Source organism: Gloeophyllum trabeum (assembly GCF_000344685.1).
Source record: "Gloeophyllum trabeum ATCC 11539 unplaced genomic scaffold GLOTRscaffold_00005, whole genome shotgun sequence".
NCBI classification, from domain to species: domain Eukaryota; kingdom Fungi; phylum Basidiomycota; class Agaricomycetes; order Gloeophyllales; family Gloeophyllaceae; genus Gloeophyllum; species Gloeophyllum trabeum.
Window position 1 is genome coordinate 433,373 of NW_006920414.1, and position 27,180 is coordinate 460,552.

Below are 27,180 nucleotides of genomic sequence, written 5' to 3' on the forward strand. Positions count from 1 at the left end.
ACACACTCAAGCCACAGGAACTCACATCCCAGATTATACCAAAACATACGAAACTTCTACCGGAAAGACTCTACTACGAACATAGACGTTTCACATGCATGGCTGCTAACGACGACCAGCCACCGGGTTCGTCTTTGTATTTCTATGTCAGTGGTGGACGGTTCTCCTGAAAGAACGGACCTGGATAGCGGTGGAACTCGACCCGACGGTGGATTTCATTGCTGGGACCATATCAGGTGAACCAGGATCCAAACATTGAATGTCAAACTATTGACACGGGATAATGTATAACAGGCATGGCCGCGCTTTGCGTGGGCTATCCCTTCGACACCGGTATTTACTCGACATTTGGCTCGGATATAAGGGCTGTATGACGCCTTACGCCTCAATCTGCAGTCAAGGTACGCTTCCAGAATCCAGAGATAGCTCACCGCTATCGATCGACCTTCAACGCCATAACGACGATCGTCCGAGAAGAGCGCGTCCTGGGTCTCTACAAGGGCATCACCTCGCCCCTGGTACATTGCATGTCTGACTTCTCCGTTCGGACGCGCTGCTCACCCTGCTCAAGGCCAGCTGTGCTTTCATGAACGGGCTAGTGTTCTCGTCATATCGGTTCTTCATGAAAGTACAGCTGGCTGACGCGAACGCGGTTCCGAGTCTCACCCAGATCACACTCGCCGGCATAGGCAGCGGCATTGTATCATCGTAGGTGTTCTTCGTCCCTTCCCCGAGTCATTTGTATAGTTCTGTCTGCCGAAGCATCATCACCACCCCGACGGAGCTCATCAAAATCCACCAGCAGAACACGCTGGGGAAGACGCCATCCGCCCGCCAAGTAGCCCTGGACATCTTCCGGAAGCACGGCGTGCGGGGCCTCTACAGAGGCATCACGGCTACCGCCATCCGCGACTGCGGCTACGGAGCCTACTTCTTCGGTGTAGGTGCATCCTCTGTCTCTCTGGGATTCTCGCCTCTTACTTCATTGTTCTAGTACGAAGCTACCTGTCGGTACTTCTCCAGAACGCCTCCAACTGCTATCCCATCGACCGGCCACCCGGAAGCCCCCATCCTCACCTGGCCGGTCCTCCTGCTCGCCGGTGCAGTAGCGGGCATAGCAGGGTGGGTAGCCACCTTTCCCTTCGACGTCGTGAAGACGCGAGTACAGAGCACCTTCGGCGAGCCGATCGCAGCCCCTTCAGCGGCCGCTGAGAGTACTCGACTTGTCTCGGGCGCGACGCCCCCACCGGAAGCTCGCCTTACCCCTAACCCGTACCGCAATATCCTCTCCACGATTATCCACTCCTATCGTACTGAGGGCCTGTCAGTCTTTTTTCGCGGCCTTGCCCCGACGTTGATTCGGTGAGTATCGACACCTTTGAGAAGTACCATCAGGAAGGAGGAGGAAGCACGCATGGCTAGTGCCATGCAGGAGCATTGCATAATCATACGTGTTTCTTCCCTCCGGGTTACGTATCCAGACATCGTTCTTGCCCTTTTCTGACATTCAACGCATGTCCCGTCTACACCTTTCCCAGCGCCATTCCAGTCAACATGGTCACCTTCGCTACGTTTGAGGGCGTCGTGCATCTTCTGTCATAGCACCTTCTGGACCCCTTTGTGTACTGGACCGATCACATTTTACAACTTGCTTGGATACGAACTCACCACCTCACTACGCACGCAATCGCATAGACACAGAAACACAAGACGCAACGATCCAATTACAACCGATTAATGCTATGTATAATGATACAATGTGCGTGATTCTAGACAGCAAGTGTGCGGGGCGTGTACAAAAATATGCGACAGCAAAACTAGCGATGCCTCCTTTCGAAATTGTGCAGGGAATAACGATATGTGCAGCGGCGGGGTGAGATGCGACGAAGCAGAATAAATACCAACAAAATGCAATATGACCGTCCACCCCTAACTCTCGTCCATGTACACGTCGCCCTCCTCCCTCGCGCGGTCCAGCTCGAGCACGACCTGGTTACCGCCCTCCGCCTGCGCGCGCGAATACAGCTCCTCGCGCTTATTATTGTCGATGGTAAGATTCGCCAGCGTCAACAGCGCCTCCGCGAGCAGGCTCTGCAGATCCTCGTCCTCCTCGCTCAGCATCGTCGACGTCCTTGATCCCTTCGCACGCTCAAAAAACGATATCGCCATCGCAAGGCCCTCGCGCGCCTCCTCCGCATCCTCCGAGCGTAGCACCGCCTCGTCGCCCCGCTCGAGCGCGCTCTCGAGCTCCTCGACCTTCGCCGAGCCCATGATGAGCCAGCACCGCCCGCGCGCGGACGTGATCGGCCCGCGCCACGCGTCCATGTCCACCTCCATCTTCATCTGGTTGAACACCGAGTCCGCCCAAGACGCCCAGTACTGGCGCTCGGGTGCGGCCTCGAGCCGCTCGGCGACGCCGAGGACCTCGGAGGCGATGGTGAAGAGCTCCTTTGGGCGGGAGAAGGACGAGGATTCGGGATTGTGTGTTGACGACGAGCTGCAATGGAAGTGATGTGAATGTGAGCTTTGCGCGTGTGGCATGTGGAAGATGCCGCGCGAGAACTGGTCCATTGCAAGTGTAAGGACATCGTTCGCCGACGCATACGTCAGAGACATGCGTCGAGTGACGGGTGGTCTGCGCTGGGCAATAGCGTGAAATATTGAGTCTGCGGGCCATTTAGGTTCTTCAGCCATGAATGCGTCGTAGCACATGAAAGAGGAGTATTCGGTCCCGGCTTCTTCAGCTTCCTTACGGGCTTGTCGCGACCGCGATATCTTCTCATCGGCTAGACAGACAAGCGTCCGACCCCAGACGATGGCCATCCGCCAGTCCTCTGCCTCCGACCGACCAGCTGTCCGGCTGGGCAGGTTCTCGCCAGTCTCGAAGACGTCCAGTGCAGCAAGCCAGTAGTCTGTAGCATTGCTGGGCTCATTCTTGAGTACTAATGATGAATCTTGGGCGACAAGGTTCCCGAACAGAAACAGGGTAATGCCTAGAATGGCATGGAAGGCTGTTGTCAACTCTCCCCTAGGTTCTCTGAGGCGGCAAATGAGCGTCCAGTTTTGACGGCCGAACAACAAGTCTCTCACCTGCGATACGATATTATTGGGCGCGCGAAGAATCCGTCCTCGTCGTTGTTGAAGCCCCAGTCGCGCGCTAAGCGCTCTTCGGAGGGAGTGAATAATTGCGGTGAGGGCTCGACATCGGTCGTCTCACTCACAAACAGCACGGAGGGATCGTCGTACTGTATTAGGAATCTGTGACATTCTGAGAGCACCTGGCGGAGCATGGGGAGCGTGGCAGCAATATCATCCGCTGCAATTAATCCGTAGATATGAACATCCTAATCGACGACGGCAAAGACAGATGGTGCGCACTCTCATACTGCTCAGCGGCTTTGGCAAAGTCGTCTTTCAATCTCTCCCAAGCCTCGAAATCGCCCGGTGCTCTAACGCTCTCCACCGCAGTCGATGATGAGGGTATGCTCATGATTTCCGGTGATGCTCTCCCACTGTGCACGCCATTATTATCATCGGTTGATGCCGGGCGTGGTCTAGGTTCAGGGTCTCTGCAAGGCGAGACAGCGCCTTCGAACAGGCCAGAACACCGCCGCCGTTTTGAGCTGCCCGACGTCCAGCTGTGAACGTCGTCCTCGTCGTCGTCGTCGTATTCGTCGTCGTAAGAGTTGCGGGCGTCGTCGGTGTCGGAGTCGTGAGCAGGAGCAAGCCTCAGTGGGCCGAAGAGGGCCTGGGAAAATAGCAGGGCGGGTGCCGGCGGCTTCGCCTGTGCCGTACGCGCCTTCCAGATACCGCGGGGACGCTTGAGCGGGGCGCATGCGGGGATGCTGGGCATCGTCGCGAGCATCGTCGAGGACGAGCAGACAGAGCGCGCAGAGCAGCAGGACAGCAGAGAAATCGAATGCGTGCCCGGCGGGGAGACCAGTATAAATCGGAGGAGCAGTGGTCGGGACGTGCCCACGCTCTCATAGATCGAGGCCTGTCTAGTGGCAGGGCCCCAATCATACGCCGGCCGAGGCCTCCCAGCCCTCTACAAATTCTGTCCACTCGGCACCCGACGGCGGCTCCCCCTTTCGGTCTTGTTGGTCCTTGTATAGCAATCCGTCATCTCGACCTGCGTCCAGGCTGTATAGCTTTGCAATGTCTGGCAGAATCCTGCACTCAAGCTATCAAATTTATCCAGCACAGCAGGTGCTCGATATCCCGTTGCTATCACCAGCTTCGTCGCCTCCCGCCCTTCCCCCATTTCTCCAGCAGGAATGCTGTCATCCACTCAAATAGCTCGCGATACGCACCGCGCCGGTTGATTCCGTGATCACTGTCGCCGTCGATTCATCTCAGCCCCCGGTAGCAGGCAAACAAGCACCCACCTGTCGGTAAACATCCTAAACCTGAAGTCCCTGACCTGTGCCCGCGTGAACATGTCCAGCAGGTGCGCCGAATTGGCGAAATGCACGTTATCGTCCCCGCTGCCATGCGCCAACAGGAAGTCCACATTGTGGAACCCAGTCACGTTGGAGATAGACGCGTTGACATAGCCCTCAGGATTCAGGTCGGGCAAGTTCATGTACCGTTCCGTGTATATTGAATCTACAGCGGCGGAAACGACTAGCATCAGCTCTTCCAGTATCTCTGAGTGACACCGGTACTTGCTTACCATACAGGCGCCAGCTCGTCACTGGCTACAGGAATAGGGTCAGATAGGGCTCTCACAATGCCGAGCCGTGCCAAACTTGGCTGCACTTACCGCTACAGCCATAGCCAATGAATGAATCCCAGCGTTAGCTTCCGCTACCTTCGAGCTCATGAATCCACCATATGACTAGTAAGAATCATCATCAGCACGGCTCTTAGCCGCAAGCATGACAAACACCTACCCATCCCCAGATCCCAATACGTTTGGGATCAACATACGCCTTTGCCGCCCACGTCCTGCACGCCGATCGCCCCGGATTAGTCTAGGCTCGACGTCACCCATGAAGCACCCTCACGGACCTAGCGGCGTTTATCTGGTCCTTCGTCTCCCAGAATCCTAGATTCTCGCGAACCGGGTTCCGCAGCTTCCTGCCCTTGAACCCAGTCCCCCTGCCATCGACAACGACGACAATGTACTTGAGTCCGCACACAACATAGTGGTGCCAGTCCCGCTCGAATCGGTTGCTCACCATTTGCGAGCCTGGCCCGCCATACCTGAACCGAGGCACCGAGGAACGTGAGCGTGGGGCAGGCCATGGGACGAACTGCACACGTACACCCGGAATAACACTGGGTACTTTGTCCGCCCTGAATCGTCCATTTTCGGCGGGCGCATCTCCAGAACGTTCAGCTCTGTTCGTACGAGGGGGGCAGGGTCATCAGATGCCCTGCGTTCAACGAAAATGCCGGACTGACCATAACCATCGCTGTCGATCGTCGAGTGGGAAATTATCGGCGACTCGTACTGCTCGTACGTCCGATTGAGCTGGGCATTGTCCGTGAGCACGTAATTGAACGCTGGCGGCGATAGACAGTAACAATCAGTATATCACAGCTCCAAGTTGATCGGAGCAGGTCCGCTTACACTCATTGCTAACTTGGAGGATCTTTTGCCATGGGATCCCTGGGCCTTGGTAACTAAGCAGGTAGAACCCCGCATTTGGTGAGAAGTGGGCGTCGTAATAGGCCGGGACCGACAAGTCTGTCAGGTCGGTAGGGGCTCCAGCCTTATGAGATGCGACAGATGAAGGGAGTTGTACGGCAGATATATGGCGATCAGTAGATGGGCGAGCCGCTTGGAAGTAGCTGTACAAAGGCCCGGTAAGCGGGTAAGCCGCGAAACCCAGGGATGTTTCTTACATTGTACCATTCTTGTCCACACCCAAGATATTACCAGTGACTTCCCACTCCCCAGTCGTCAGGAAGACGGGCTTGCTGGAGTCTGCAGGGCTGAATAATGCAATGTGGTTGTAGCCTTTCGCATCCGGGACAATGTCCAGATATGCCGGCGCACCCGACCCGCCTGGACCGAGATTGCTGGACAAGGGGTATATATTCTGAGCCTTAAGACAGGTAGCGACCACGATCAGGACTTGTAACGAAGCTGAACAAATACCAGAACGTACGCTATCAATCCAACCTCCATCCCATTCCTCGGAATCTTTTCCAAGTGTTCTAACGACCTTTCCAATGTTGGCGCGAGCACTTTGGCTAAGGTCGAACAATACGACGCTTCCTCGGTCGGCGGCCCTGTTAACTTCCTTCACAAGTAAGGTTTGGTTCGCTATCCAGGCCACCTCCTGAACGATGCTGTCTTGTGGTCGCTGACGGTCTGACCAGTCAAGAGTCAAAGTCAAGGACGATACTGCCGCGGGCCGTGTCCTGTCCTCTTCGTCGAACTCGCCGTCCAAGTACTTGTCTAGCTCGAAGACGCGGATATTAACTAGCGGGTTCTTGTAGCCCGGCTTTGGATACTTGACTTTGACGTCCTGAGTGTAAGGCACGACCTTGTAGCTGTCCTCCGTGGGGTTATAAATAGGAAATGAGAACACGTCCACGTCCGTCTCGTCGAAAGACAAGTATGCAAGGCTATTAGAGTCGGGAGACCACCAGAGCGTGTGATCGGCACCGTATACTTCCTCTTCGTACACCCAGTCGGGCACGCCGTGGATGAGAGTCTCGTTCCCTGTGAAAGTCAGGCGGATAGGAGCCGGTAGGGAGGATGACGAGGAGGTGAATAGTGCGGAGAGGGAAGGGATTATGTAGATATCATTAGAAGAAACGTAGGCTATGGATAATCCAGAAGGAGAGAACGTCGCGTAAGAGGTCACTGGTGGATTGGAAGGGGTGTGCAGCGGGACGGTGGTCTTGTCGCGGATGGAATGCAAGTAGTAGTTGCCCAGGGAGGAATGGCGCCATTGCTGTCAATTATTATGAGGCAATACGGGTACATCAGGTAGGGGCGTTTGGCGCGGTAAATGGAACGAACCTTCCGGTAGTTAGTCTTGATCAGCATGTACTGCATGTCCGCTGAGACCCTCCACTCGGACCAACCCAATTGTCTCCCGTGCTCCTGGTAAGCAGAGCATTAGATACGTGGTACGCCAAGTAACCAAGACGCAGTGAACGTACGTCCTTGACGTCTGACCTAGCGACTAGATTCTCGGTCCTATTCGTTTTCAGGTCTACAAGCTTGATGTAGCCGCCCTCGAAAATCGAAAACACGCCATCACCAGCTACACATCGCAATAATGTCAACTCAAATAATAATTTTTAGGAGACAGACCATGTCCTCGTAGGACTAACGCGAATAGCATTTCCGTGCGTAAGAGCACAGCCTCTTACCTTCGGGTATCCAACGCACACCTTGTCTGTCCACTGAGAATGTACCATTAAATATATGATCCATTGTAATATGCTGTGCACCGGGGACATGGTACGACGAGCCCGAATATTTCCGGGCTGCCAGAGCACCTATTAGTGCAGCCAGCAGTACAAGGGATACGAGGCATATGACAAGCCAGCGTAACGAGGAGGGACGCTACCATACCGCCGCATTTAGTATACTGTCACAACTGCAAGGAAACCATACCGCACTTTCCTGTCACCGCCGACAGTTAGCAGGCCGTCTTCAGTGTACATGCCATTAGGACCTCGCTCAGCGATTCCTGGAGAGCTCGGCAGTTTGGGTGATTTCTCCAGGAGACCTTCATCTTCCTCCTCGGAGCTTGGGGGATCAAAAGGACCGTCGCCGTAGTAAGTTGGTGGCCTAATTGGCGTGGTGTGCCTTCGTCCATCCTGAGAGGGCGCGTCCACGAGCTGGCCCTCGTCTACTTCTTGAGACACCCGCTCGTACGATGCGCCGTTCATACTCGCTTGAGTATTAGACTAGTCCGAGGGGCTGACCGCACAATACACTTGATGAGTCCAAGCAAGCCTGCTGAATGACGTGCAAGTCTCCGGCGAGGACTATCACATATGTCTAGACTGCCGGCTTCGCCAGCGATTTAGAGACACTTTTAGAGGCCCAGCTGTTGTGCTCTTGCTTTATCCGTCGGTCTTGGATGATAGGTACTTAGTAGTGGCACGCGGTTGAACTTGGAGGACGGTGACGCGCAGCCGTCGAGTTACTTAGCAAGCGGAGATCTGTTCGGAAGGGGACGATAATTACTACATTGATGTTTTCTCTAGAATATTTAGCTAGCTACTGGTAATTATAATCACTCGCGTTTCTGCATAATATTGGGAAAACTAATACCTTGGTTTCCGACCGCCATTCGGTTCAGCGGCCTCATGTCATGGCCCCCTCTAAGCCATCGAATACTTGGGATCCGGTCTTAATCATCTCCCAGGCGAGTATACGAAATCTTTCGTTATATTTCTGTCGAGCTCAAGTCAGCCGATCCTGGTAGATTGTGGCCATGCAAACGCTGCACTATCTCACGTTGTCTCTAATAACGCCCCCTTTACTAGCAGTCTTCGCGGACCCGGATTCTCTAGAATTCGAAGGGGGTGCGGCTAATGTAGGTGCGTTTTTCCTTGGGCTGACAGGACCGTAGTGAATGCCTGCATCGTAGGTATGATCATGGACTGGCGTCAAATGACAGGTCGACCCACTGCACAAGCTGATACATGGGGTCTGGGCTCTTGGAGTGGGGGACGCAAGCTCGACGAATCCGCTGGTAGCTCACTACCCATGCTTGAAGGAGGGTGGAAAGCAGATCCTGTGAGAGGATGGGTCATCGCGTTTGGATGGATTATTGCATCGGGTATCGAGTTGAGTACCGACCACATGACTGTACAGACGGAAGCGACTCATAACGCCTGCTCGCACCCTTTGTAGCGTCTACTGGCTTTCGACGGTGGTCCGGCGGCCCCGCCTTATCTTGGACTTCGCTTTGACCCTCGTATTCAACCACTTGGTACTCACGACATATTATGCCGCATCTTTGCCGACGTCTCTATTCTTCTGGATTGTCATGGTAGCATGCTCCACCATCTTGGTGGTGGCCGGAGAGCAGGTGTGCGTCCGTCGAGAAATGAGGGAGGGCATGAGTGTAATTGGAGTCGGACAAGCAGACGAGACGGGAAGGTTGACGGAGGAGATGGAATTAGGAGACGTCCGAGGTAGATCATCGGATTAGGCGTTTCAGGGCGATACCTGCCTGGTATACATGGTATCTCTTTGCTTGGGATATTGATTGTATGCGCCAGGTGCAAAGAGTTGTAGTAGACCAACCGGTGAGTCCCTCTATTTCTCTGTGAGGGGAAGCGTCGCGCTATATGCCCCCAAGAAATCTGCCTGGGGCACGGCTCGTCAAGAGTGGCACCGCAGCTCTCCTCGCAGACACGTCATGAACAGCCTGGCGTCAAGAAGGGCGGCACTGTCAGATAGGCTTTCTTCGGGCCTACTCCTGTTCCTTCCACATCGTCTCAGGAATGATCAAGTCATTTCGAACTTCGGATAAGCAGATTATTACGCTAACGCTCGGTCTCATTAATAGATATTACTTGCTTTCACTGAAGATGGCGTGGAGGCCCACTCAGTTCCGTATGGCAAGGTCCGATTTTCTGGCCCCAGCCTGCCACCGTCACTTTGTCGTGTCGTATCCAGAACGAGCTTGGAGCTTTAATGAAGGACGGACCCGCTTCCTGCTCCATCACCCCACGGCTCCGACATCCCGCCATCTGTACTGATAAGGAACAGATGGCTTCGATTAAATGGTCTGGTATACCAGTCTACCAAGTACATCTCAGGAGTACCTTGGGGAATCGTTATGGCAACGTGCTCCACTAAAGATGTGAAAACCTCTTCGCCCCGTTCTATGGGTGTATCTTTCCTTTGGCGTTCTGGTGCAGCCTCTGTTGGGTTTCTAGGCTAACCGCTACAAAAATGTGAGCTTATCCTGTTTGACCATTGAACGAATGTCTCTGCGTGGTATCATGATCTCCGTTCACTCTATGCGTATACATGGTGGACGTCAATTTGCTCCAGAAGGATACCTAAGGTAAAGGAATCCCGTGGGACTAGAATATAAAATGTCGCGAGCGGAGCTTGCAAAGTAAGTCCTGGTTCATTTCGGGGATCCAGGGAGCTTAAACATCCTTCCATTTGCATCAACTTTAGACTCATTGCTCCTTATCACCGACTAAAAGCGAATTGTTCGTGAAAAGGTGCTCCTATGCGCATGACGCAGGGACCACTTTTATTGCTCTATGTTATATATCGTCAATGCACAACTAAAGGGTGGTGCAAGCTTTCAACCGATTACTGCTCGACTACGAAAGGGAAGCAAGTTCGGTCCTCGTGCGAAGCTCTAGCGGCTATATCATTCTGCACCTCTGCCTTCTTTCGTCCGGTCCCTGGTACTCTATGATCACCGCTTGTCTTGTTCCATATTCGTGAGAACTGGTAAGTGATTCTTCTTGAATGCTGCCGCGTCAGAGATTACTCTGGGGTGTCACAGGTTGCCAAGTACGCGTTGATATAGCACCAAGCTGACCCTTGTGATGCCTCAAATGAATGCAGAAAACCTGTGCTACTCGTATCTACAGTGAGTCAGTATATATGGTAGTCAAACCTTGCGTAATTGAAGTATTCGCACTCCAGGGGTCCCCTATTCTCCATGTCCCACTCTGTACATCCCGTGCGAGCACGGGCGATCGGAGCAAGTTTAGATTAAATTCAATGTTCTTCGCGGCCCCAAGGACTAACGTCTGCCAGAACTGGGCCGCATGTGGACAGATTTTCGACGAGAAAATGATTCATCAGCTCAAGAGTGCAGCCAGTCACAGGTTGTTCGTGCTGGCCCAATACCTTGGGCCAAGACATTGAAATAGTACTCCACATGCCGGACTTGGAGACAAGACGTTGCCCGCAAGGCAAGGTCATACTTACATCCGCCCGATAGACGCCGAGTGGTTAGCGACCAAAAATGTCCTTTGTCGACATCATGCATTATAATTACGGAAAGCGCGACGCAGGCTATAGAAGGTCCGAACGGAGGTACGTGAGGTAGTAGATTTGTTTGTTACGGCAGACGGTCACTATGCTCGTCCATATCATCATAATAGCAGGGAGGTCGACGACACGTACGCATGTATCGTATCGTTTTACGGGCTGTTCATCTCTTCCTAAAGGTTCCGCGCTCGGAACCTACGGTCCGTTACGCGCTCGTGTGGCGCGCAAAAGGATGTAATGAGACGTTCGTCTGGTGAGTTCAGTCCGTATTGTGCACACATTAACTCCAGCTCGGTTTCCGATGGGTCATTTACGTGCTTGCGATCATTCATGCTTCCAGGGTTAAGGGGATCGAGGTCGAGTGAGTATTAGCTCTTCCAGCCAGCTGCCTGCATGGGGGTTGTGAGCGCATGCGTGTTTGGCAAGACCTCAACGAAGTAACCTGACTCGACTGGTACCACAGTCAGACGTATCCCACAGATCAGCGTTTCTTGGCTGACTCCGCCATGAATAGTGCATACTACGCCTATTGTCCTGATGAATCATCGATGGGCCGTGCGTTATTCTTACGCTAAACTTAATGTCGCGGATAACTCTGAAGACTTGTTCAGGTCGAATGGACGCATTGTGTCGTCATCAAATTCTTGTGGTCCTCTCGGGCTTACATGTGGAGTCAAGTACAGCTATGCTATGGAAGCGACTTCTGCAGTTGGGCAACATCCGCAATCTCGTTTCGGCGATACTGGTGAGCCCGTCCTCTCTTTTTATTGATATCTATTCCCATGCTTCCACAACATCTATTTTGTTCTCCGCCCAGCACGGAGCTGAAGCATTCACTGATTGATTCTTCTCGGGATTAGACCCGCGATCTGTACAAACTGATATGACTGGAATGCACGTCCCTGGCATATGCGGGTCTGTATGAACCTAGGTTTGTCATCTCAAGTCAGCGCAACTGATCGGCGGACGGTCATGGCTGAGAGGTGTGTCCATGACCCGCTTTCGGTACGGCAGATTCTTGTCTGATGGTGATTTCACGTTGCATCTGTTGCCCTAGATAATGAGGAGTATGCACGCAGCCATCGGGAAGAACTTAAGACGTCAATAACTAGCCAAAGCACGTCTGGCCCCTCGAGACTTCTACCGTCGGGAAAGATAATCTCGTGGACGAGGGACGGCTGCGCACGACAAATTCAGATCTCGGTTCTCATCCAAGCAGATTACATACTCTCACAGACGTCCAATGATCAGCACTTCGGTCACGTTTTGGCGACCATTGCCTGAACTAAAGTTCTAAGCACCCATAATGAGCGGCGGGAGTCGAGAACAGTCTTCGAGATGCAGGAGAGCGTGCAGCAGACCGGAAAGGCTGCTACAACGGTTCGGATTTGCCGCCGAATGTCCGCTATATTGAACTAACGTTACATGATGTCGGGCAATGAGTTGGTCCTGTTTCGTTTTCGCCGGGACACGTGTCGATGACTTGAAGTTATGAGGGCGTTACCAGTATGATTTGATTTCTGCTTCTAGAGACGTGTCTATGACCGATTTGCAGGCCATGAACTAAGGAGTAACGGGCAAGCAGGTTGCTTGCGTGGCTTTGCGTTGCAGCGAGTTTTGATAGGTAAGGAGGGACAACTGAGAAATCCGGACATACACGAGGCGCTCAAGGCCCTGAATATAATGACAAGTCCAAGCGGTGCCGCATTCGAAGTACTGAATGGCCAAATTAGGAAACCTCATTTAGTGACCTGCTTCCCAGTCTCGCTCGCGCGGACCACTGTGGACCAACCTCTGACCGACACAGTCACAAACAAAGGATCATGAGTTGGCAGAAGCAATGTATGAATGCGGGCTTGGACAAAGGGCTGTGAGTCTTATCGTCTCGCGACCTTCACTCTGAAACTGTTGCCTGAGATCTTAAGTAGTCTCCCGATCGCACGCTTAGCAGTTAGCGTACGTCAGGGCTACTGACCTTCCTGTCCGGATTCTAACCGAACTGATGTCTTCCAGTGAACCATCTGACGGCACGAGGCGCCCTCCTAACGTTATATAAGGAGCCGTACATTCCCGGGAATACCTGTCTGGTTCCCCCCCGCTTGTCAAGCTACTACTCTCCTGGATATGGAGGCATTCAAGAGTTTGCTCAGCCCACTGGGCATGCAGACTTCAAACGCCATTCAAGACACCTTAGTACGTCTTCAACTACTTGTGTCGCTGTTATTGAGTTTAACCCTCTGTCGCTTAGAAATTGGTCGTCCTAGGGGGCACCGTTGAGACGGCTAGGCGAATGTCCGCTTCAGCATGGAATGGTTTCGTAGAATGTACGCACTCGTTCCTTTGTTCCGACTATAGTGCTCATGCTTGTAACAGCATTCTTCTTGACAGCTCACTTCAGTCAAGAGGACTATCCGCACGACTGGTAAGTATCGCTACTTTGTATCACATTCTCGACGCTGAGTGCCCCACAGGTTAATGCATTGGCTTTCCAAGGTGTGCACGACACATATCACTTATGTTGCGCAGCCCAGCTGACAGGATGCTCAGCAACCAGCATGGGGACGCAGCCGGGAATTTGACATAACCACTCGGACCGTAGGCCGCAATACGATCACCACCACGACTGCGGGCGACTTGGAGGAGGACGAGGATGAGAGTGACGAAGTTTTGGTTCACGGACGTAAGAAGCGGAAAGTGGCCTTCATGCCAAGCATGGGTAAGACGTGTCCTTCTTTGCCTAAACTTCTCTATTGACTTTCCACCGACGATGTGAATTAGACACGACACATACAATTTACTACCACGGTCATTGGCTCCGCGTGAGGATCTGCGAGTGACTGACGTACAAATGGGTGTGACTAATCTCCTATCTTCAGATAACTCGATCCAAACGCTGTCAGGACTATGGCTACTGTTCCGAGCTCAAGATTAGGTGAGTCTTCGCATCAAATCGGTAACCTTTCTCAGTGTACGGAACCTCTTTGGGACAGCGTGGTAGCGCGCAGTAATGATATCCTAAAGAAGCTCGTACTTGAGGCAAAGCGGGAATATGAGAAAGACGCCGAGCATCGCGTTCACATATTCATGGCAGACACGTGAGTAACTTTACCGGTAGCAATCATCCAATGCCCTTCTGACCCGTGCCTCTTTACAGGAGCTACGGCTGCTGGCGGTGGAATGGCGCTCGTCAGAAGCGCCCAATGAGCTCGATAGTTCTCGAGCCCGGCGTGAAGGAGATGCTGCTCTCAGACTGCAAGGATTTCTTGCAGTCAGAAGATTGGTGAGTTAGTCTTTTGAAGTCGTGTTGCCGACGTTGATGAACCCACGCATCTTAGGTACGCTGAAAGAGGTATTGGATTTCCGGTGCTGTAATTTGGTCTGGGCGAGACTCAGCATCTTACCAGGTATCCCCTTCCGTAGAGGGTATTTGCTTTACGGAGTCCCCGGAAGGTGGGTCGACGTCCCGAGAAACCCGTCTGCATGACTGACTGGGTTGTCTTCAGCGGCAAGACATCTTTGATTCATTCACTAGCCGGAGAGCTCGGGCTCGATATATACGTTGTCAGCTTATCCTCTAAGGGGTATGTTCATCATCCAGATATTCTGAGAAGGGTCGCTAATATCACCTTCATAATACAAGTATGAGCGATAATACGTTAGCGAATTTGATGGGAAATGTACCATCAAGGTGAGTGGGCACGTGGTCACGGTCGCATTTGTCGGGCACTAATATCTTTCCGTACCTGCCAGATGTATCTTGCTTCTTGAGGATCTCGATGCTGCTTTCACACGATCTGTTTCCCGTGATTCTGGCTCTACTGGCGCACCTCCGGCCTCAGGCACGGCCACGGCTAGCGAGACCAAAGACCAAGCTAGTGATGGATCTACTTTAAGTCTGAGCGGCCTACTGAACAGTCTTGATGGCGTCGCAGCTGCTGAGGGCCGGTACGTCACTCGCCACCGATCCGCATTCGCGAGTTGCTCAGTGGCGTCACTACAGCTTGCTCTTCGCAACCACTAACCATATCGAGAGGCTCGACCCGGCTCTCAGTCGCCCGGGGCGTATGGATGTATGGGTGAACTTCAAGCACGCGACTAAGTTCCAAGCAGAAGGGATCTTCAAGTGCTTCTTCCCGTGCAAGAAGTCGGCCGCGGGTGCCGCTTTGTCCCAGACGCCGTCTTCATGCCAAACGCCGTCTTCATGCCAAACGCCGTCTTCATGCCAAACGCCGTCTTCATGCCAAACGCCGTCTTCGTTCCAGACACCGTCTTCATCCAAAACGTCGTCTTCGACTCCGTCGGCGGATGACGTTTCGCAGACCAATGTGCCTGGTTCGAAGCGGAAGCCGCACATTGTTAACCTCCTGAGCGAGGAGGAGATTTCCGGACTAGCTAAACGTTTCGCAGATGCCATCCCCGAGGACGAGCTCAGTGTAAGTTTTATGCTGCTTTCCTGCCTTCTACCTGACATACGTCAACAGGTCGCCGCTCTGCAAGGCTATCTACTGAAGAACAAGACACGTCCGAGGGAGTGTGTAGATGAGGTTCACGAATGGATCAAACAAGAGCGCGAGACGAGAGATAGACTTAAGAAGGAGAAAGAGGAGGTTCGTGCATTCTTCTCCCTTTCTCCCGCTGTTACTTAATCCCTGTCGGCACGCAGAAAGAAGCAAAGGAGAAGAAAGAAGTGAGTGTGACTGATCTCCTGCGCGCGTGCGGTTGTTGACGCGACCCGTCAGGCGGAGGAGAAAGAACGCAAAGAGGTACGTCAATGGCTTGTGTGACAACGCGGTTCTACTCACTCAATAACCAGAAGGAGGAGAAGACTACCAAGGAGGTAAGGACCAAAGACTTATGATAGGTGGATGATTCACGTATGCTCTCTACCGTACTGTTCAGAAGGAGGAGAAGGAAGCTAAGGAGGTGAGATCTTCGTCGGTCTGACCATGCTATCCGCGGTTTGACGGCCTCTCATAGAAAGCCGAAAGGGCTGAGAAGAAAGAAGCCAGGCTGAAATCTAAACGAATGTCGTCGCGTTCTGTGGAGGTCACATCCTCCAAGGCTGAGACTCCTACGTCTGATGTTGCGGTTTCGCCAGTGGAGGAATCTTCATCTGAATCATCAAGTTCTGAGGTGGACGGCACGAGCACCGGTGCGGATGCCGATACGGAGGAGAGTGTCACGTCAGAGGAAGAGACGGAGAAGCCAATGGAAACTCAAGAGCCTGCAAAAGATGCCAAGGAGAAATGGGTTGCTGTCAAAGGTCAACAGACCGCGACTCCTGAAGTAAACGCCAAAGCCTGTGCGTGAAGATCTCAAGTCTTATGTCTATTCCTTTCCTTGCCCTCTTGGTCTTGCTTGTGCCGTCTTAGGACGTCAGCGTTGGGATACTTCTGTAGATGACTACTTTTTGTGCACCGCAATAACTGCTTTTCGATACACCGCATGCAATAGACATCTTTTGACCTCTTGATCCGCAAAAGCTCAAGCTGCTTCAGCCGAGGGACGTTTATTGTGGTGTACATTTTCGGAGTGTGACACCGGCTTCATGGTGTGACAGACTGCCGCGGCGACGCGCCTCCGGAGTATGGCCTCGCGTAGGGCGTACACTTGCTTGCCGACAGTCACTAACACTCGCTTGCCCGAGGTGGTTTTGTTTTGTTCTGCCTGCCAACATGGATGCCGACCTCATAAAGCTCGTGAACAAGCTCCAGGACACCTTCCATAACCTTGGTACGCGGTTCTTCCGTGAAAATCCGATCTGCAGATAGCTCAAATGTTCGTGAAGGAGGGGAGCTGGACATGCCACAGCTGGCTGTGGTAAGTGGCTGTTTTTCTCGTGTGGAATACAAGTAGGTGATTATGATTGTACTTGCAACGTTAGGTAGGCAGTCAGTCCTCGGGCAAGTCCAGTGTTCTTGAAACGTACGCGCTTTGGTCTTCCGCTACCCGAGCGAGCACCTGACCCTCGTTCCTCTAGTATCGTCGGCCGCGATTTTCTACCCCGAGGACAAGGCATTGTTACGAGACGACCTTTGGTCCTACAACTCATTCATACTCCCGCTACCGAGGGCTCTTCATATACGGAGTGGGGTCAATTCTTGCATATAGACAAGCGGTTTACGGACTTCGAAGACATACGAAAGGAGATTGAGCAGGAGACGTTCCGAGTCGCGGGTCAGAACAAAGGGATTAGCAAGTTACCCATCCATTTACGGATATACAGTCCCAATGTCCTGGACTTAACCCTGGTTGATCTTCCTGGTTTAACGAAGGTATGCACCTGCCATCTACTCAATGGACACTTGTTTCTCATCCGACTTCCAGATTCCTGTAGGTGATCAACCGAGCGACATTGAGAAGCAGATTCGGAATCTGGTCTTGGAGTATATCTCGAAGCCAAACTGGCATGTCCACTCTTTGTGTCGATTTTATATAGCTAACGACGTGTCTAGCGTCATTCTTGCTGTCTCTGCTGCGAATGTGGATTTGGCCAATTCAGAAGCTCTGAAACTCGCGCGTACGGTGGATCCCCAAGGTCGCCGTACCATCGGTGTACTCACTAAACTGGACTTGATGGACGCCGGCACGAACGCGTTGGACGTCCTTACCGGACGCGTCTATCCTCTGAAATTGGGCTTCATAGGAGTGGTCAACCGGAGTCAACAGGATATCAATGAGGGCAAACCCATGGAAGATGCGTTAAACAGGGAGACGGAATTTTTTACGACTCATCCTGCGTATAGGAATATTGCGCACAAGAATGGAACGAAGTACCTTGCAAGGACACTAAATCAGGTATGTGTGGCGACGGGTGGTAGGGTGCGTCGGAGTCCTGATCATCGTTCAGGTCTTAATGAACCATATACGAGACAAGCTACCTGATATGAAAGCGCGCTTGAATACCCTCATCGGTCAGGCGCAGCAAGAACTCAACTCATTCGGCGACCCCTCCCTCTTCGGCGACAAAAATCAGGTAATCCATCCTCTTAATCTCATGATCTCTTGTGTCAACCTCTGAACTATCACAGCAAGGAGCACTAATCCTCCGGCTAATGACCCAATTCGCGCGCGATTTCGTCTCTTCGATTGAAGGTACCAACCTGAACATCTCTACTAAAGAGCTCTCAGGAGGCGCACGGATATACTACATTTTCAATGACGTCTTCGGAACCGCTCTTGCTTCTCTCGATTCGTCACAAAACCTAGAGACCCAAGATATCCGGACCGCCATAAGGAATAGTACGGGTCCTCGGCCCAGCCTGTTCGTTCCCGAAGCGGCGTTCGATCTGTTAGTGAAGCCGCAGATTAAGTTGCTGGAAGGGCCCGCGCTCCGCTGTGTGGAACTGGTGTACGAGGAACTCGTTAAAATCTGTCATAGCTGCACAAGCACGGTGAGCTCAGCTATCCCTGCAAGATGAGATCATTATTTACACGACCGATAAAATCTAGGAGCTCCAACGTTTCCCTCGATTGCACTCACAGGTCGTGGATGTTGTCTCCGACCTGCTGCGCGAACGTCTCGGGCCGACGTCTGAGTACACTCAAAGCCTGATAGACATCCAGGCCGCATACATCAACACAAACCATCCTGCATTCGTGCAGGGATCAGCGGAAGCAGCCAGAAATGTAGCTAATGCTCCGCCGAAACAACCTGCGCCTCCTCGGGTAAGCCACTTTCTGCGGCATTTGTATAGCATATACTGACGTCGGACAAAGCCGGCTTCTACTGAGCCAGTGAACGGGAACGGGCACGCTGTCGAGGATGAAGATGAATCTGGAGAGGAAGCACCAGGTAGTATCAACGGCATTCCAACGTCTCGAGATGGTCGTTCGGTGTCTTCTACCGTCCATGACCGGTCACGTACGAGCGCTGCAACTCTCGGGAAAGCAGCGGGGCAAGGAATCTCGCAACCTAAGCCCTCACATCACCACACACATCCGCGACACTCTACACCCGGTCCCCGGTCTACTTCGCCCCAATCAACGCGGGAGACGTTTTTGAACTATTTCTTCGGGCAGAATGGTCCCGGTCCATTGTCAGGTGCGGCTGCGAGCGCGACGGTCAACGGCTACGAGCGCACCACAGTTGCGACCAGCGGGCCATCAGGAACGACTATCGTCTCCACAGGGAAAGAGGTTGGTACTCCAGGAGAGAACCCCATGCCGACTGGCTTAATGGCGGGGAGGCGAGATGCAGCCTTTGACATGAGAAGCCTGGGAAGGCATATCGAAGCTGTATGTTCCCTTACTGTGATTGATGGCATCGACGCCTATTCTCATCGCTCTGTATTTCAGGCCTCTCTTGATGGAGGAAGCCAGCTAACGATGCGGGAAGAGATGGAGACATCGTTGATTCGATCTCTCATCGCATCATACTTCAACATCGTTCGTCAGAGCATCCAGGATTTGGTCCCCAAGGCTATCATGCATTTCCTGGTCAATCATACATCACAGCAAGTTCAAAACCGTCTCGTCGCATCTTTATACAAGCCGGAGATATTCGGCGACTTGCTCGACGAAGACGAGGCGCTGGTCGCTGAGCGTACCCGTGTGAAGGCACTCTTGGATGCGTACAGGGACGCATTCAAGACGCTGTCGGAGGTCAACCTCAAGCCTTCATGAGATCGGATCCAGTATAGAACATTGTTTACGCCTGTAATGCCGCTGTCATGCCCGTAGCTAGTTCTTGGTATTTAATACACAGTACTTAATCCGCCGCTCATTTCTGGTGCGCTTCTTTGCGTAGTGAGGTGGAGGGATATTCTATACCATATACTCGAAGAAAGGATTCCTATACACGTATGTCAAATGAGGTGGTGTAATCACTGGCTGACGTCTACTCACTGTTTATCCGTTAGATCCATGAATGCGTGACGCTCCCTCTCCCGCTGCATGTCCGCATCACTCCATTCGTGTTGAATTTTGAGATCGCGCAGCTTCGCCTGTTTCTTCTTGTTCAAGCGGACATTCATCCACCGTAACATGAACGGGATGAAAAATCCTACAGCATACATGACCATTACGGCAATCTTGCCGGGTATGTACTGGGGAGCGTCTTTGGACTGCATTATTTCCGTACCAATGACATTGCCTAAACTGAAGGTGAAGAGCGTTAATGCGTTGATTGTTGACTAGGTGAGGGGGGACGTTAGCAATGCTGGGGTCCTGACAAAGGAAACTGCACATACTTTCTTCGTGTGGCCGCTGGTATTGCTAGCATTGTAAGTGTAAACAAGCGACAGGCTTGGGCCGATAGTTCCCATCAGGTACGACCCTACTCGGGAGTTGAAGATGGAGTACAGAAATGATACAGCAAGAAGCTCACCTAGTAGTAGGACACCCTTGTTCCCTGAATTTGCTAATCCGACTAGGAGAGCTAAAGACCCGATGTCAGTGAATGCATAGCACACACTTTCCCAACTGCTCTCCTACCTGAACCGATAATCGTTGGGATGAGGGCAATAATAATCGGCAGCATCCGCTCTTTCTGTGCGCAAGTGAGTATTTAGCTATCGTATGGAATGATGCAACATAGTCACCTTTCTGTCAGAATACCACCCGACGAATAGGGTCATGGCGGCGCCGATGAATCCCCCAGGAGCATTGAGGATAAGGGTCTGCTTTGTCCTAATAATGCATATGAGCAGGCAAAATGGAGGACAGGAGATTTATTACGGACGTGTATCCGAAGCTTTTGACGATAATATTGCTAACTAGGGTGGAATCATTAAATATAAACCGTACGATCAGTCCTAGGGGATACTCACAGGCGCTCAGGGCACCATTCGGTATACTGGCTATGCGGAAGTCAGCTTCAATACGACCGCTTACTTACGCATACACCCACCTAATACCAGGGTCAACAAGACAATAAGCCACGTCCTTACGTCCGTCAGCGCCTCGACGACCTGGTCCTTCTTGAGCGTCTTCGACTCCGTGCCGCCCTGGCCGTCGCGCACGCGCTCGAGCGCCGCGATGCGCTCCTCGCGCGTGAGCATTCGCGCGTGCACGGGAGAGTCCGGCATCCATATGAGCACGCATATACCCACTATGATGGCGAGTCCGCCGATGAGGAGGTAAAGGATCCGGTAGGGGAGAAAGTGGGTGCCTGTGTAGTAGGTGATTCCCTGAATGCGGGGTTTCAGTGGTAAGGATTGTCCAAGGGAGTTTGAGGGCTTACGTATGCGACGAAGCCGCCAAATATGGCGGTCAGCCCGTTCTACTGGGTTGTCAGATGGGTACTCACGGGAAAGGCGGCATAGTAGCTACCATGACGTAGAACCAAGCAATCCTCAGGCCCTGGAGTTACGATATCAGCAAGTGACCGGTGACGGGTCATCGAAACTTACTTGCTCCTCTTTCTTGTAAAACATAGATATAATAAGGATAAGGATGGGTGCTACGCAGCTCTCAAGCATGCCTTTAAAAATAACGGGGAAATAGTCAGCATATCCGCACGAGTATGCTCTCCTCAAAACGTACCGAGGATAAATCGCAGGAAGAAGAAAACGCCAAACGACGTCGTGGCCGCATGGAGCATGAGGACCGCCCCCCATAAGACGATGTTCGCGCCTGCACAGGCGGCCCAAGTCAGAGTGTGTCCGAATCCGAATCCGAAAAGGCAGCGGATAGACTCGGACGCTTACCCAGGTATTTGCCTGCTCGCAGTTTCTGGGAGATGTAGACGGTGGGGAATTCCCAGGTAAGGTACCCTAAACGCGCAGCGCATAAGGGGCGAGTGACAGGAAATGCAGCGGGGAGGAACGTACCTAGGTAGAAAGCCATCGCTACGAGGTTGTAATGCTGAGCGGCAGCGAGGATTGGTAGAGAGCATCAGGGGGCAGTTAGAAGGACTTACTTGACCGGTGATTGGGAGACCCATAATACTAGTCTCGTGTATCAGACTACGCCACGGTCAGTAGTCAGCGACACGGACCTTGCATAATTTAACGTGTTCTTGTCTCTGCAGCCATGGTCACTCGGCGACTAGAGGACACGCAGCGGTTCGCTACTCACAAGTATTGCGTGAAGTACACAGCCGAGCACAGCGGCGGGATAACCCAGTCCTGTGGCCGACAGCGATTTAGAGGAAGTTCAGATACTAACGGAGTTTCCTACCAGTCTTCTCTTGAGTTTCTGGTAGTATTCTTCACTGAACTCTGCGGATCGTTGTTTACCGACCAGGCGCAGAGCTTCGTCGCCTTTAGAGGCATCATTGTCCTCCACTGACGATATTTCGAGAGAGACATCGCCTTCTACCTCTTTCTTCTCGTCCATGGCATGAGCCTCGTCATGGGGCATCCTTTTCTCGAGGTGGTCCACGACAACTGATTCCACCGCCGAAGCCACTGTGCAGAGACAATCGGATAGAGCTACAGTGGGGAGAAAGGAGGATAACCTGAGGCCGACGAGACACCCAGCTGCGTCTTATCATCCCGAGGTTTTACTTCTCCAGGCACTGTATCTCCACCCTCTCTCTGAGCCCTCACGTATATTTGGCTATCGCGGTTGGTGAGGAGACTGGAGCAAACGATATCCCGCACCAATGCCTGATAACAAAGCGAGCACTCAGTAGTAGACTGTTATCAGAACCAGCCAAGAGGGGGTTATAAATAACGGTGCGAATCTGTGTGGTGCTTCTCATACCTTAGGGTCTTGTGCACCTTCTGGCGCGTACGACCTGCGTCTCCGGGGTGGCGCTAGATTGGGGTACGTCCAGGAAAGGTAGGAGCTAGCGTAAAGTCAGCTGTATACGCAGGGGAAACGGTAAAAGGTGGGAAATTCACCTCGGTGCATGATGGACCGGGAACAGCGCAAGGTCGCCCGGAGAAGGGCCCTTTCATCGCTATGTGGACATGGTTCAGCGCAACTAACCATATACGTTAGCAGTACTACTTCAAAGTAGATGAGATAGAGTTGCCAGTGCTGTCCAGATATGCTTCACAGGCACAGAAGCAGTATAGACAGTAAGTAAGAGTGACCGGGACTGTAACCTGAAGGGCGAACTTAGCGAGCCGGACCGCGATGCCGTGACAAGGATCGCGACTGTCGAGATGATGACTTGCAAATGTTAGGGGACGGGTCCCAAATGTGGTAAGAGTTCTACCAGATCGAGACGGACCAGAGCTCTTCGTAGAAGTTGTTCTGCTTGAACCAGGTATTAAGTATTGCTCGATTGTAGACAGTCCCTTCACATATGATATATGGACTTACTCTTCACATTCATGGACTCTCCCCACTATAAAAGACGGTCTCCCCATCTTGCGGAGCAGTTCCCTTTCTTCCCCATCCCCCCTCTCTCCGCAAATAATCAAGGACTTCCCCACCTCTCCAGCACTCCACTGTCCAGCGAGTTTATACAGGCCTTCAAGTTGATCGCCTCTACCTCACAAAACGGTGACACTTACCAATAATCTGCTAATATTGGGAGAAGATCCTCGTCTTGGGAGGGCCCTTGAGAGAAAGAGACACAGATTTGTGAGTGAATAAAATCCACAAAACCGCAGAATCTCCCAGTGGACCGGTGCATGCGCAAGGTGATACTTAGCGGAAGGAAGGCCAACTTGGATGCAATATCGAGCCTACGGTGCATGGGGTCCGGGACTGCTAAAGTCGATGACACTCACGCCGTAAATAGAGCTTGAGCTAAATATAGACAGACACGTCTACACTCCCTCCGCCTGCGCAGCGGACGCTCTCGAAACAAACACGGCTTGGTCTCTATACACACTCTGAGGCCATGTTGGCCTATTCACTCCCTTCGGATGTCTCCCCCTCTACACTCGTCAATACTGCCTCTCTAATCCGCATCGTTGCTCTCGGCCTCATCTCTGCAGCAGCCATCTCTTCGCGTCTATTCGCGGTTGTCAACTTCGAGAGTATCATCCATGAATTGTAAGTCTGCTGACGTTCAGAGTAGCAATAAGCTAAGGCTCTATGCTTTAGCGATCCTTGGTTTAACTAGTGAGTCTTGCATGATTGTCTGCGGGGCGCGTAATGAACAGGCTATAGCCGGGCTACGAGAGTGCTTGCATCAAAGGGCTTCTATGTGCGTGACTACTCATTTCACGCTTGTAGCAGCTGCTTACCGCGACTGTAGGAATTCTGGAACTGGTTTGACCCTACAGCATGGTACCCCCTCGGTCGCGTTGTGGGCGGCACCATCTACCCCGGCTTGATGGCCACGAGCGGTGTAATCTACAACGTCCTGCATGCATTGAATCTCCCTGTCGACATTCGTAACATCTGTGTCCTGCTTGCCCCTGGCTTCAGTGCTCTGACTGCATGGGCTACTTACATGTGAGTGGGAGATGTCGCTACTGACAACGCAGCTGCTGAGGATACGCCCAGGTTCACTAAAGAGATGAAAGATGAATCGGCCGGACTCCTGGCTGCAGCGTTCATTGGCATTGTCCCAGGTTACATCTCCCGGTCCGTCGCCGGCTCGTACGACAACGAAGCCATCGCCATCTTCCTCCTCATGTTCACCTTCTTCGCGTGGATTAAGGCTCTGAAGACGGGCAGCGCGCTTTTCGGTACCATCGCTGCTCTGTTTTACTTCTACATGGTGGCTGCATGGGGTGGATACGCGTTCATCACGAACATGATCCCTCTGCACGCCTTCGTTTTGCTGCTCATGGGCCGCTACACTAGCCGCCTTTACGTAGCCTACTGCTCCTGGTACGCCATCGGTACGCTCGCGAGTATGCAGGTGCCCTTCGTTGGGTTCCAACCTGTGCGCACGAGTGAACATATGGCCGCCCTCGGTGCGTGCTGGTGATCTGCTGTTCTTGGTGTTGAGTTGGCTTACGATCCCGTTGCCAGGCATCTTCGGGCTGCTACAAATCGTTGCCTTTGCGCAGCTGATTCGGTCGCATGTCTCATCCAAGCAGTTCCAGGATCTGCTGTTTGTGTCGGTCATCAGCGCTGCTGTGCTGGGTATGGCCGCGATGGTCCTCCTGACCTACAAAGGGTGGATCGCACCCTGGACTGGCCGTTTTTACTCGCTCTGGGATACCGGCTACGCAAAGAAGTGAGTCTCAGCCCTTTCCCTCTCGGCGCAGTCTACCTTACCTCTTTCACCCAGATACATCCCGATCATCGCCTCCGTTTCCGAGCACCAGCCCACCGCCTGGCCGTCCTTCTTTATGGACCTGCACCTGCTCACCTTCCTCTTCCCCTTCGGCGTGGTCACGCTCTTCCGCCAGCTGCGCGACGAGCACGTCTTCGTGATTATCTATGCGGTGATGGGCACGTACTTTGCGGGCGTGATGGTGCGCCTGATGCTCACGCTCACGCCCTGCGTGTGCGTCGCCGCAGCCGTGGGCTTGAGTAACCTCGTGGACACCTATATGGACCCGCAGGAGCCGGACGTGGAAGATGAGACGGAGGATAGTAAGAAGACGAAGAAGGAGAAGGCGGCGGGCGCGCCGGGTACAGGTATAGGCGTGATCGACGATCTCGTGTCGACGCTCTCCGCCGCGGGCAGCGTGTCCTCGGAGAAGGAAACGAAGAGTAAGAAAGCGAAGACGGGCATATTCGGGCTCGACACGCGCATGGTCGTGCTGTTCAACACGGCGGGGATGCTCATGTTCTTCGTGCTGCACTGCACGTGGGTGACGGCGAACGCGTACTCGTCGCCGTCGGTCGTCCTGGCGTCGACGAATCCCGACGGGTCGCAGCATATCATTGATGATTTCCGCGAAGCGTATTATTGGCTGCGGATGAACACGAAGGAGGACGCCGTGGTTATGAGCTGGTGGGACTATGGGTACCAGATTGCGGGGATGGCGGACCGGGTGACCTTAGTGGACAACAACACCTGGAACAACAGTGAGTTGCTGTCTGGCGCAGCCAACATGGCAATTATTAATGCGGTTACACAGCGCACATCGCTACCGTCGGCAAAGCCATGTCCTCCCCCGAGGACGTCGCGTACCCGATTCTGCGCAAGCACGACGTGGACTACGTGCTCGTCATCTTCGGCGGGCTGATCGGGTACTCGGGCGACGACATCAATAAGTTCCTGTGGATGGTGCGCATCGCGCAGGGCGTGTGGCCGGACGAGATCCAGGAGCCGAACTACTTCACGCCGCAGGGCGAATACCGCGTCGACGACCAGGCAAGCAAGGCGATGCGCGAGAGCTTGATGTACAAGATGAGCTATTACCGGTTTGTGTTGTTTTTATGGTGGGAATGGGACGGTGCTGATGGGTGTTTGTTCTTGTGTAGGTTTGCGGAGCTGTTTGGTGGAGGACAGGTCGTTGATCGGGTGCGCCAGCAGTACCTGCCTAAGCAGTCGCCTACTCTCGATATCCTCGGTGAGTTCGATCGTGATTAATGCTGTGAGTTGTCCACTTACGTCCTGTCGCACAGACGAGGCTTTCACCTCAGAAAACTGGATCGTGAGTCCACTTGTACTTTTGTGCTATGTACTATCGTTAAGTGATCGCCTTCTGTGCAGGTCCGGATCTACCAAGTCAAGAAGGAGGACTCGTTAGGCCGGGACCTCAAAAGCGCGAATGCTTTCGCGGAGGGTAAGAAGAGGAAACGGAGCAAGCCGCCTGTTAAGCGGAGGGCTATTGCTTGAAAATCCTTTGTAGCTCCTAGATACCTATTTAATTGAATGTCTGACGCTGTTGACCTTGCCTTCGACCCTCGTTTATTCGATGTACGTTCCAGTCGAAGCAGGATATGTCAGTTGCGATCTCGGTAGACCGAGGAGACCCATGTCTTGCCATTCTGCTCTACTTGCTCGACAGTGAAGCGGGTCCTGAATTGACATGTAAATACTGAGCACAACGCGATGTACCGTCGTAGCCAGAATCGGTTCGATGACTGAACTTTCAGCAAAGGCCGCCAGTGCATGAGCGCTTGAGCAACCTTATGTTCATATGTTTCTAGTAGTGGGGAAACCGTCCTCCGCACAAGAGTATATCTAGAATGTAAGATATACAATTTGTGTTCGCTCTCACTGGGTACATCACCCATATTGAGCATGCACAAAACTTTGAAAATAACTGGTCAAAGGTCAAACTTTTTTCATGATTGTCCATTGCACAGTCAGTGAAACGAATTAGAATAATACTACTTTTGAGTGCGCAAAAATCTGATTGTGACACAGGATATGATCTTTGTTCAGCACTGTTCATTGAACTTTCATTTGTTTTGCAAGGCAACACTATGAACAAAATTTGACCTTTGTCCGGTTCCTTTCACACTTT

At 52.6% G+C, this 27,180-nt stretch overlaps 9 protein-coding genes across 9 annotated transcripts; 6 read left to right on the top strand and 3 right to left on the bottom strand.

Moving 5' to 3' along the window:
* Nucleotides 1–287: 287 nt before the first annotated feature.
* Nucleotides 288–1,602, top strand: GLOTRDRAFT_74723 (mitochondrial carrier; the record flags this gene model as incomplete). The annotated part of the gene is made up of 7 exons (XM_007866774.1): nucleotides 288–333; nucleotides 397–518; nucleotides 572–708; nucleotides 763–940; nucleotides 995–1,214; nucleotides 1,254–1,362; nucleotides 1,539–1,602. Exons 1-7 carry the CDS (start codon nucleotides 297–299, stop codon nucleotides 1,600–1,602), a joined length of 867 nt encoding a protein of 288 aa, XP_007864965.1. The 5' UTR covers nucleotides 288–296.
* Nucleotides 1,603–1,929: 327 nt separating this feature from the next.
* On the bottom strand, nucleotides 1,930–3,490 carry GLOTRDRAFT_39779 (uncharacterized protein; the record flags this gene model as incomplete). Its single annotated transcript, XM_007866602.1, has 3 exons — nucleotides 1,930–3,028; nucleotides 3,091–3,316; nucleotides 3,379–3,490. 3 exons carry the CDS (start codon nucleotides 3,488–3,490, stop codon nucleotides 1,930–1,932), a joined length of 1,437 nt encoding a protein of 478 aa, XP_007864793.1.
* A 629-nt stretch (nucleotides 3,491–4,119) lies between these two features.
* Nucleotides 4,120–7,482, bottom strand: GLOTRDRAFT_59312 (uncharacterized protein). The gene is made up of 14 exons (XM_007866775.1): nucleotides 7,339–7,482; nucleotides 7,126–7,229; nucleotides 6,983–7,066; nucleotides 6,120–6,914; nucleotides 5,854–6,056; nucleotides 5,579–5,799; nucleotides 5,410–5,511; nucleotides 5,271–5,346; nucleotides 5,014–5,208; nucleotides 4,896–4,950; nucleotides 4,766–4,840; nucleotides 4,676–4,700; nucleotides 4,389–4,608; nucleotides 4,120–4,336 (listed from the first exon to the last, which is right to left on the bottom strand). The coding sequence occupies exons 1-14, from the start codon at nucleotides 7,400–7,402 to the stop codon at nucleotides 4,231–4,233; spliced, it is 2,325 nt and encodes a 774-aa protein (XP_007864966.1). The 5' UTR covers nucleotides 7,403–7,482; the 3' UTR covers nucleotides 4,120–4,230.
* Nucleotides 7,483–8,411: 929 nt separating this feature from the next.
* On the top strand, nucleotides 8,412–9,559 carry GLOTRDRAFT_110702 (uncharacterized protein; the record flags this gene model as incomplete). Its single annotated transcript, XM_007866776.1, has 4 exons — nucleotides 8,412–8,520; nucleotides 8,571–8,769; nucleotides 8,837–9,234; nucleotides 9,498–9,559. The coding sequence occupies 3 exons, from the start codon at nucleotides 8,415–8,417 to the stop codon at nucleotides 9,135–9,137; spliced, it is 606 nt and encodes a 201-aa protein (XP_007864967.1). The 3' UTR covers nucleotides 9,138–9,234; nucleotides 9,498–9,559.
* Nucleotides 9,560–10,928: 1,369 nt separating this feature from the next.
* Nucleotides 10,929–12,238, top strand: GLOTRDRAFT_92727 (uncharacterized protein; the record flags this gene model as incomplete). The annotated part of the gene is made up of 7 exons (XM_007866777.1): nucleotides 10,929–10,999; nucleotides 11,134–11,154; nucleotides 11,295–11,315; nucleotides 11,418–11,509; nucleotides 11,566–11,699; nucleotides 11,886–11,937; nucleotides 12,012–12,238. 7 exons carry the CDS (start codon nucleotides 10,929–10,931, stop codon nucleotides 12,236–12,238), a joined length of 618 nt encoding a protein of 205 aa, XP_007864968.1.
* Nucleotides 12,239–13,078: 840 nt separating this feature from the next.
* Nucleotides 13,079–16,264, top strand: GLOTRDRAFT_39873 (P-loop containing nucleoside triphosphate hydrolase protein; the record flags this gene model as incomplete). The annotated part of the gene is given in 19 exon segments (XM_007866614.1): nucleotides 13,079–13,147; nucleotides 13,203–13,278; nucleotides 13,328–13,376; nucleotides 13,522–13,670; nucleotides 13,733–13,773; nucleotides 13,831–13,886; nucleotides 13,945–14,049; nucleotides 14,109–14,234; nucleotides 14,290–14,303; nucleotides 14,359–14,404; nucleotides 14,458–14,535; nucleotides 14,595–14,642; nucleotides 14,705–14,899; nucleotides 14,955–15,109; nucleotides 15,127–15,131; nucleotides 15,217–15,387; nucleotides 15,436–15,561; nucleotides 15,854–15,892; nucleotides 15,932–16,264. 19 exon segments carry the CDS (start codon nucleotides 13,079–13,081, stop codon nucleotides 16,262–16,264), a joined length of 1,881 nt encoding a protein of 626 aa, XP_007864805.1.
* Nucleotides 16,265–16,594: 330 nt separating this feature from the next.
* GLOTRDRAFT_115554 (uncharacterized protein) lies at nucleotides 16,595–19,678 on the top strand. The gene is made up of 11 exons (XM_007866778.1): nucleotides 16,595–16,687; nucleotides 16,743–16,774; nucleotides 16,839–16,879; nucleotides 16,935–17,229; nucleotides 17,282–17,361; nucleotides 17,410–17,752; nucleotides 17,805–17,930; nucleotides 17,986–18,348; nucleotides 18,407–18,622; nucleotides 18,674–19,192; nucleotides 19,253–19,678. The coding sequence occupies exons 1-11, from the start codon at nucleotides 16,630–16,632 to the stop codon at nucleotides 19,577–19,579; spliced, it is 2,400 nt and encodes a 799-aa protein (XP_007864969.1). The 5' UTR covers nucleotides 16,595–16,629; the 3' UTR covers nucleotides 19,580–19,678.
* Nucleotides 19,679–19,720: 42 nt separating this feature from the next.
* GLOTRDRAFT_128149 (MFS general substrate transporter) lies at nucleotides 19,721–22,258 on the bottom strand (the record flags this gene model as incomplete). Its single annotated transcript, XM_007866779.1, has 19 exons — nucleotides 19,721–19,748; nucleotides 19,802–20,088; nucleotides 20,146–20,231; nucleotides 20,283–20,333; nucleotides 20,390–20,444; nucleotides 20,497–20,584; nucleotides 20,637–20,670; nucleotides 20,725–20,754; nucleotides 20,805–21,084; nucleotides 21,138–21,176; nucleotides 21,227–21,256; nucleotides 21,307–21,377; nucleotides 21,440–21,529; nucleotides 21,604–21,669; nucleotides 21,727–21,760; nucleotides 21,816–21,843; nucleotides 21,894–21,920; nucleotides 21,974–22,023; nucleotides 22,076–22,258. The coding sequence occupies 19 exons, from the start codon at nucleotides 22,256–22,258 to the stop codon at nucleotides 19,721–19,723; spliced, it is 1,557 nt and encodes a 518-aa protein (XP_007864970.1).
* A 1,367-nt stretch (nucleotides 22,259–23,625) lies between these two features.
* GLOTRDRAFT_59322 (oligosaccharyl transferase STT3 subunit) lies at nucleotides 23,626–26,686 on the top strand. The gene is made up of 11 exons (XM_007866780.1): nucleotides 23,626–23,851; nucleotides 23,903–23,920; nucleotides 23,969–24,005; nucleotides 24,057–24,256; nucleotides 24,308–24,723; nucleotides 24,782–24,989; nucleotides 25,044–25,789; nucleotides 25,843–26,128; nucleotides 26,189–26,277; nucleotides 26,333–26,361; nucleotides 26,421–26,686. Exons 1-11 carry the CDS (start codon nucleotides 23,697–23,699, stop codon nucleotides 26,544–26,546), a joined length of 2,310 nt encoding a protein of 769 aa, XP_007864971.1. The 5' UTR covers nucleotides 23,626–23,696; the 3' UTR covers nucleotides 26,547–26,686.
* The last annotated feature ends 494 nt before the right edge of the window (nucleotides 26,687–27,180 follow it).